General features: G+C 69.0%; 2 protein-coding genes and 1 long non-coding RNA gene across 5 annotated transcripts; 1 reads left to right on the top strand and 2 right to left on the bottom strand.

The window, feature by feature from the left end:
* Positions 1 to 122: 122 nt before the first annotated feature.
* LOC123585871 lies at positions 123 to 1,506 on the bottom strand. The gene is made up of 2 exons (XR_006706448.1): positions 1,288 to 1,506; positions 123 to 735 (listed from the first exon to the last, which is right to left on the bottom strand). It is a non-coding gene; the product is annotated as an uncharacterized LOC123585871 (long non-coding RNA).
* PAQR6 (progestin and adipoQ receptor family member 6) lies at positions 845 to 5,264 on the top strand. 3 transcript variants are annotated; one of them, XM_045454467.1, is made up of 8 exons: positions 1,530 to 1,630; positions 2,214 to 2,289; positions 2,715 to 2,842; positions 2,918 to 3,123; positions 3,245 to 3,371; positions 3,765 to 3,861; positions 3,941 to 4,091; positions 4,374 to 5,264. In XM_045454467.1, exons 2-8 carry the CDS (start codon positions 2,239 to 2,241, stop codon positions 4,646 to 4,648), a joined length of 1,035 nt encoding a protein of 344 aa, XP_045310423.1. In that variant the 5' UTR covers positions 1,530 to 1,630; positions 2,214 to 2,238; the 3' UTR covers positions 4,649 to 5,264. The 3 variants fall into 3 exon arrangements, with proteins under 3 accessions (XP_045310425.1, XP_045310423.1, XP_045310424.1); XM_045454468.1 differs by lacking the exon at positions 4,374 to 5,264 and adding an exon at positions 4,189 to 4,341; XM_045454469.1 differs by lacking the exons at positions 1,530 to 1,630; positions 2,214 to 2,289 and adding an exon at positions 845 to 986.
* A 146-nt stretch (positions 5,265 to 5,410) lies between these two features.
* Positions 5,411 to 7,498, bottom strand: LOC123585870 (bone gamma-carboxyglutamate protein). The gene is made up of 4 exons (XM_045454474.1): positions 6,167 to 7,498; positions 5,986 to 6,024; positions 5,820 to 5,889; positions 5,411 to 5,680 (listed from the first exon to the last, which is right to left on the bottom strand). The coding sequence occupies exons 1-4, from the start codon at positions 6,234 to 6,236 to the stop codon at positions 5,551 to 5,553; spliced, it is 309 nt and encodes a 102-aa protein (XP_045310430.1). The 5' UTR covers positions 6,237 to 7,498; the 3' UTR covers positions 5,411 to 5,550.
* Between the last annotated feature and the right edge of the window lie 64 nt (positions 7,499 to 7,562).

The following is a 7,562-nucleotide window of genomic DNA, read 5'->3' as shown; positions in this document are numbered from 1 at the left end:
TCAGCACAGAGCCTGACGTGGGGCTTGAACTCACAAATGGCGAGCGAGATCCCGACCTGAGCCGAAATCCGTGGCTTAACTGACTGAGCCACCCAGGCACCCCCGTTCTGCACGGTTGTATTGGGATGTTGGAGGTTTCTTGCTGGAGCGGCTTTTCAAGATGCCGGCAACTCAGGAGAAAGCTCCGGAGATGCTCTTGGGAAGGACGCCGTCCAGTTTGTTGGCCCCGTGAGCTGAGCTGGCGCCTTTGCTGGGGTGCTGGCTGTGTGAAAACCAGTGAGCCCCCCCCCCCGGGGGCAATTCGCTGCTCCTGCTGGCCCTTCTAAGTCAGACACATGCTCATCCTCAAGGGGGACGTGGCGGTGAGCCTGGAGAGCAGCCTCCGGGCCCTCAGTCCCCGACCCTCTGCAGGGACAGGCACCTCAACGTGTGTCTGGGGAGTGAACACGGCTTGAACCTTGTGCTTGAACCAGCGTTCGGTAAAGGCCTTTGCTCTGGTCTCTGCCCGGCCCTGGCTGCTGAGAGGTGCACTCTGAAGTCACAGGTCAGGAGTGGGGTTCCGGTGCCTGGCCTCAGGCAGAGCCACCCACTCCTGGGAGGACCTGGCACCCGGTGCAGCCTGGTCTGAGAAGATCGCGTCGCCCTGGCGGGGTCCCGGCTGGGGTCCCGGCTGGGGCTCCAGCCAGTTGTGGCCGCTCTGGTCTCAGTGGGCTTGGGTCGAGCTGGAGGGGCTGGCTGTGTGCAGGAGGCCGAGTGAGCTGCCTGCTAATGGGGCGCCCCCCCCCCCTCCCCGAGCTGCTCCCTGGGGGCTGGACAAGGCTGGGATTGTTCCCTGGCTCCCTTTTGTTTTCACTCGCCGCCCAGGCCTGGCCCGCCTGCCACTCTCCCTCGCGGCAGCCTGGCTGGTGGAGCCTGGGACTCTGCCGGAGCGGCCCTGGGCCCGTGGACCCACAGGCTTGGGAGCGCCCCCTCCCCCCGAGCTCTGGGTAAGGACGCTCCCCTGAGGCTGTGACACCCCTTCTGGGGACCGAGCTAAGGCGACTGGGAGCTAAGGCGACTGCTCCCGCCCCTCCTCTGTCTCCAAGCCTCCGGCACAAACTACTCCAGAGACCCTAGGCCCTCCCGCAAAGGGGGAAAGGGACTCTGAGGGGACCTAGGCCCAGGCGTGTTCCGTGTTCGCTGCCACCCGTCCCCCCGGGGGAGGTGGGGAGGTGGGTGGCGTGCAGGATAGGCCACACCACCCCCATCCCACTCCTGGGGGCGTGGGGGTGCCCTCGGGGGCCTCACCTAAAAGCTCGGCCAGGGCACGGGGATCGGAGACCAGGGACCCGGCTCAGGGGCAGAGGGCCTGGCAGCAGTGGAGACTGGGGGGGCGGGGACCCAGCAGCGCCGGGGTCCGGCGTGCGCGCGGCGCAGACCCAGCCTGGCCCGGCTGGCGGCAGGAAGACGGGCGGGGCTGGGCCGTATTGTTGCAGGGAAGTTGGGGCCTGGGGAGGGAGGGTCTTACTCTCTCTCCCCCGGGGCGGCTCCACCCGCCCGGCTGGCCCAGCCCCTCCACCGGTGCCAAGGAATGTGCCTGGGAGAGGCCAGCGGGGCGGCAGAGCCGCGGCCACCCGGAGGCGGCGCGCAGGTCTGGAGCCGAGGGGTATGGGGCTCAGGAGGGTCGGGGACCCCGGGGTACGAGCGTAGTGTTTAGAGGGGAGCCAGGCATCCCGGTTCCTCGCCCCTCCCGCGGCCATCTGGCCTCTCCAGGAATTCTCCGCCAGCGTCATAAGTTTCCTCTGTTCAGCCAGGCTCCGCGGGCCGAGGGGCTTTCTGATGGTGGCACGGGGGTGCCGGGGCCCTCCCTGCGCTGACCTCCACGAGTCAGGGTTCTCCGGGGACAAAAAAAAACTGGGGGCTGGGGGCCTAGATCCAGGGTCTCGGGCCACTCACCGAGGCAGCCTTCCAAATGGGGAGGATCCTGCGCTCGCTCTGTCCTGGGCTGAGGCTGAGCAGCCCCTCTGGGGAACCGAGTGCTCCCGGCTGGGATGGAGAGTCGGGGAAGCGGGGCCGCCCCCCCCCCTCCCCGGCCTGCGGGAAGCAGCTCAGTGGCCAGCTCCCACCCGCACGCACGTAGGTGCCCACAGCCCACCCCGGGGCCCGGTGACCAGGGTGAGAGGGGCCTGCGGATGCGGAGACCTGATCCCCCTCACCCCGCACTTTGTCTCCAGGTCAGCGTGGAGGTGCCGGGTCACCATGCTCAGTCTCAAGCTGCCCCAACTCCTTCGCGTCCACCAGGTCCCTCGGGTGAGGGGCTTGACCCATCGACTCCCCCTCCCCAGTGCCGACTGGGGCAGAGGCTCTTCTCTTTGAGCCGCCGGGGAAGTCCTTCCTGCTGGCCGGCTCGTCCCTGCCGTCCCCCTGCGGAGGACCTGGCTGGCAACCCCTCCCGGAGCCCAGGACGCTCCTCCCTCCAGAATCCCCTCCTTCCTCAGGGCGCCCAGTCTGTGCCGCCCCCCTCCCGCCCCCTCCTATCTGGTCCCCTCCACCGGCTCTCCTGCTTCTCATCTGCTTTCTGGGTATCTGCCGGTGGTAAGATGGGGGACGGTCGGTTTGGCTTTGAGGCCTTTGCGACCTCCAGCCCATTCTCTTGAACGCTGCTTCCGAGAGCTCTCGGCGAGAGAAAGGGTCGGACACAATGACGCCCCTCTGTCCCACCCGCCACCGCACAGGTGTTCTGGGAAGACGGCATCATGTCAGGGTACCGCCGCCCCAGCAGCTCCGCCCGGGACTGTGTCCTCAGCTCCTTCCAGATGACCAACGAGACGGTCAACATCTGGACTCATTTCCTGCCCACCTGGTGAGGGGTGGCCCGAGGGGGTGCGGGGCGGGCGGGCCGGCGGGCCGGGCGGCGGCCTGAGCACCTGCCCCGCAGGTACTTCCTGTGGCGCCTGCTGGCGCTGGCGGGGGGCCCGGGCTTCCGCGCGGAGCCCTACCACCGGCCGCTGCTCGTCTTCCTGCTGCCCGCCTGCCTCTACCCCTTCGCGTCGTGCTGCGCGCACACCTTCAGCTCCATGTCGCCGCGCGCGCGCCACATCTGCTACTTCCTGGACTACGGCGCGCTCAGCCTCTACAGCCTGGGTGAGCCCCGCGGGGCCGGGGTCGCTCCGGGGGCGGGGGCGGGGGCGGCGCTCCCGGGGCGCGGCGGGGGTCCCCCCTTCGGGCCTCAGCTCCCGCCCCTCCCCCTCCCCCTCCTCCCCAGGCTGCGCCTTCCCCTACGCCGCCTACTCCATGCCGGCCTCCTGGCTGCACAGCCGCCTGCACCGGCTCTTTGTGCCCGCCGCCGCGCTCAATTCCTTCCTGTGCACCGGCCTCTCCTGCTACTCCCGGTGGGTTCTCGGCCGGTGCGGAAGGGGAAGGCGGAGGGACGGGACAGGGCACCCCGAACACACCGGGGGCGAGCGACGGGGTACCCGCGCCTCGGGGTGGCCCACGTGAGTAACAGGGCCTGTGCTTGCCGAGGATGCCACGGAGGGGGGCGGAGCGCACCCCTCGCCAGCGCCGCGCCTGCGCCGCCCCCTCGAATTCTCGCTACCCCGCCAGAGGAGCCAGGCGTCCGTCCCCCTCCCCCCCGCCACAGGTGTGGCCGTTTCCAGAGGGGTCACGTGCCCTAACAGCACTGACATTCCATCCTGGCCCAAGGCCCCCTGTCCCTCTGTGACCGCCACCCCCGCCCCCGCCCGGAGAAAGGATGGCGACCGCCTCTCCCTCCCGCCCCCCAGGTTTCCCGAGCTGGAAAGCCCGCGGCTCAGTAAGATCCTCCGCACGGCCGCCTTCGCCTACCCCTTCCTGTTCGACAACCTGCCTCTGTTCTACCGGGTAAGGGGGCCTGGGGCTCGGACCTCCCCGGAGCCCCTCCCAAAGGCCGTCCCCACCAGCTCCGCTCTCCCCTTGCCAGCTTGGCCTGTGCTGGGACCCGGGCCACAGCTGCGGGCGGGAGGCGCTGAGCTCCAGCCACACCTACCACCTGCTCTGCGCGCTGCTCACCGGCTTCCTTTTCGCCTCGCACCTGCCCGAGCGGCTGGCCCCCGGGCGCTTCGACTACATCGGTGAGAGGGGCAGCCGCCCCGGGAGGGGCGCGGGGACCGAGGGACGGAGGAGTGCTCCTGGAAGGGGCCCTGGTCCCGGCGCTCCCCTCCCCCTCAGGTGACCCCGGTAGCAAGGACACAGGGGCCTCGTGCAGACCAGCTCGTTCCCTGCTTCGTGAAGGTTTTCATATTCCCACTTTGGGGGAGCAGCAGGCCCGGAGGACGAGGTGACGGGGCCCAGGGTGAGTCCGGGCCGCCCTGGGAATGGGCCGTGTGCCCTGACCTGCCCCACCCTCCCCGCAGGCCACAGCCACCAGCTGTTCCACATCTGCGCGGTGCTGGGCACCCACTTCCAGCTGGAGGCGGTGCTGGCTGACATGGGGTCTCGCCGCGCCTGGCTGGCCGCGCAGGAGCCCCCCTTGGGCCTGGTGGGCACGCTGGCCACGCTGGGCCTGGCGGTGGCCGGGAACCTGCTCATCATTGCCGCCTTCACGACCTCCCTATTTCGGGCCCCCAGCACGTGCCCCCTGCTGCAGGGTGGCCCGCCGGAGGGGGGAATGAAGGCCAAACAGCAGTGAGCCTGCCCTGGGGAAAGGCAGAGGCCAGGCCCCCCTCCCCCCCCCCCCCATGCCGGGGAGGAGCCCAGAAGGGGCACATCGGAGCCTGGGGCCAAGAGTGACTGAGGGGAGGGGGCACAGGAGAGGAGGGCAGGGGGCAGGGGGTGCTGGCCATGAGCAGGAGGGGTCAGTGACGGTGCTCTCAGGGGGCTGGGGCAAGTGCTGAGGGTCCGAGAGGGGCAGTGCAAGCGTCCGGGGCCGGAGCGCCCCGGCTGGAGGCTGGGAGGGGGAGGCGCTGGGCCCTCCTGCCCACGAGTCTCTGCTGAGCCCAGGGGGGTCACTAACACGACTAACCTAGGCCTGCCTCGCGTGCTTGTTGCGCCGGAGGCCCGCTGGCGCCCTCGCCTCCCAAACGGGCTGTTTGCCCACAGGGATGTGGTCTGTCAGTCCTGGTCACAGCCGTGTGCTCAAGGTGTCCAGGACCTTGGGTCTAAATTTGGGCGTCGTGGCTGGTGCAGGGGCTTGTGGGGGGAGGGGTGCTGGGCTCGAGGGGGGATCCTAATAAGACTTTTAGGAAGCTGCTTTCGACGCTTCCAGATGAGGCGAGTACAGTACAAATAAATAAGTCAACAGCGGACTTTGGGAAGCACTTTCTGGGACCAAAGAGCTCACACCGCCCCTCCACTCCCGTCCCCGCCCGCACCTTCCCTTCCCTCCCCTCCCTCCCCTCCCACGCCACGGAAGCCACGGACGTCCACGGGCGGACAGAGACAGCCCCACCAATTCCTCTTCTGGAGTTTATTTTGGAGCAGCGGGGATGCCGGGGGGCCCCACACGTGCCGGGCAGGGAGGTCAGGGTGCCGGGAGGGGAGGGGTCCTGGGTGGGGAGCGGCAGACGGCGGAGGGGGGGCGGGGCGCCTGCTCTAGACCGTGCCGTAGAAGCGCCTGTAAGCGTCCTGGAAGCCGATGTGGTCAGCCAGCTCGTCACAGTCGGGGTTGAGCTCACATATTTCCCTCTTGGGCTCCAGGGGGTCCGGGTAGGGGGCTGGGGCGCTGACGGCCCAAGAGAGTGGCATCAGCCTCCAAGAAACATGCCCACCCCCTCCGCCCACGGCCCTGGCAGACCCGGGTCCTGGCCTTTGCCCCCCACCCCAGCCCGGATCCACGGCCACGGCCACGGCCCAGCACTCACCCCAGCCCAGGGGCCAGGTAGCGCCGGAGCCTCCTCACCACCTCACTGCCCTCCTGCTTGGACACGAAGGCTGTGGAACAGAAAGGCAGAGGTCAGATGGCTCTGGGTCTGGGGGCACGGCGGGCAGCCCCGCAGGCACGGCCCCCCACCAGGCCCTGCCACATACCTGCGCCTCGGCCTGACTCTGCACGGCTGGGCTTTGCATCTGCAAAGGAGAGGGCCCAGTTCACCCCTGCTCACCCCCCGGGCCTCCCCTCCTCTCCCTGCACTGGGACTGAGCCTGCAGGAGGTGGTTAGACCGGGAGGGCGGCGGGAGGGGAGGCGGGGGCAGAGGTGGGGGCACTCACCTGCCGGGCCAGCTGGGCAGAGGCAGAGCACGGCCAGGGCCAACAGGGCGAGGATCGTCAGGGGCCTCATGGCGTGGCTGTCAGTGGCCGCCCGGGCTGCTGCTGGACTTCGGCTGGTCTGCCTCTCCCGCTAGCACCATTTTATACCCTGGGCTGCGCCCCGGAGGCGAGGGTGGGTCAGGGGGAATCTGCCAGGGCTATTTGGGGGTCATCCGCCCCGGCTCTGTAGGCCAAACCCCAAAGGATGTTGTGGTTGGAGCTGATCTGCCTGGCCAGGCCCATGGAAGTGATGGAGGAGGGTGTGGGCCGCCAGCCTCTGGACAGGCCCGGCCCCTGCCCACGGGGGTCACCTCAAGTCCCCCAGCCTCAGTTTGAGCACCAGCTGGGTGGAGTAGGAGGGGCAGGAGGGGAGAAAGGGGGGCTCGAGGCCTAAAATAGACTCGAGTAGAGCTGGACTGTCGCTCTAAGACTGTGATTGCCACTGACGGCCTGTGGGCAGGAGCCAAACCCCAGGGAGGGAGGGGCCCAAGGCAGCGATGCCCTCGTTCACCCGGAGGCACCCTGCCCCGGCCAGACACCAGGGGGAGGCCTCGTGTGTCGGGACCGGAACCCAAAGCCAAGAGAGGTGGGCCGGGAGTGAGAGCAGGACAGCTCTTCTGTCTGGGGCAGTGGGGACCCTCTCCCCTGCGCCTCTGGCACGTGGGGAGGCAGAGCCAGTGAGGAGCAGGGAGAGGGCCCCTCTGCCTGGCCGTACAGCCTCCCCAGTGTTAGCAACTGTGGGGACCTGTCTCCCAAGAGGCAGACATCCAGCCTGAAAAGGCCCATCCCAGCACACCTGGGAGCCAAGTCCCACTCGGCCCAGCCTGGAGAGGAGGGAGGGTGTTCTCACCTCAGGTGGGGACCTGACCAGGCGCTCCCCGCCCGCCCCACCGCCCCGTGTTTGGATGCCGCGGCTCCACTGAGCTTAATTCGGGGCAGCGGGTGGCCAGCAAGGGCCACCCTGATGTCCGAGTGTTCCCGGTGCTCCCAGACAGACCGCACCTGGCCTCCCCGGGGCCCTGCCTGTACCCGTCCCCTCACCGCTGGCCAGAGGAAGCACCCATCCTGCCCGTGGCCGAGCCCCTCCCGATGCCTGGCTGAGCCCTGGCCGGGGAAGGGGGCAGAGCACCAGCTACTCGGAGGGCCCACCCGCTGGCGTGCGTGCTCACCGTGTGCACACCCCGGGGGATGTGGGGGAGGCACAGAGCCTGTCTCACAATGAACCCAGACAGCAAAGAGGGGTGGAACCCAGGGGTCCAGCCTTCTGTGACAAGGTCTTCGCTGCCCTCCTGCACCTGATGGTCGGGTACGGCCTCCCCCCTACCCCCACCCCAGCCAGGGCTCTGAGAGCCAAGAG

The sequence above is a fragment of the Leopardus geoffroyi genome, chromosome C3 (assembly GCF_018350155.1).
Source record: "Leopardus geoffroyi isolate Oge1 chromosome C3, O.geoffroyi_Oge1_pat1.0, whole genome shotgun sequence".
Classification (NCBI taxonomy): Eukaryota; Metazoa; Chordata; class Mammalia; order Carnivora; family Felidae; genus Leopardus; species Leopardus geoffroyi.
This window is presented reverse-complemented; position numbering and strand designations above follow the sequence as displayed.

Bases quoted from the DNA above. Each gene is read 5' to 3' on its own strand.
- LOC123585870 (XM_045454474.1), bottom strand. From the start codon at position 6,236: ATGAGGCCCCTGACGATCCTCGCCCTGTTGGCCCTGGCCGTGCTCTGC. The intron at 6,025-6,166 runs GTGAGTGCCCCC...TCTCCTTTGCAG, and splicing joins CTGCCCAGCTGGCCCGGCAG to ATGCAAAGCCCAGCCGTGCA. The intron at 5,681-5,819 runs GTGAGTGCTGGG...TTGGGCCGTCAG, and splicing joins TACCTGGCCCCTGGGCTGGG to CGCCCCAGCCCCCTACCCGG.
- PAQR6 (XM_045454467.1), top strand. From the start codon at position 2,239: ATGCTCAGTCTCAAGCTGCCCCAACTCCTTCGCGTCCACCAGGTCCCT. The intron at 2,843-2,917 runs GTGAGGGGTGGC...CCTGCCCCGCAG, and splicing joins ACTCATTTCCTGCCCACCTG to GTACTTCCTGTGGCGCCTGC. The intron at 3,862-3,940 runs GTAAGGGGGCCT...TCCCCTTGCCAG, and splicing joins ACCTGCCTCTGTTCTACCGG to CTTGGCCTGTGCTGGGACCC.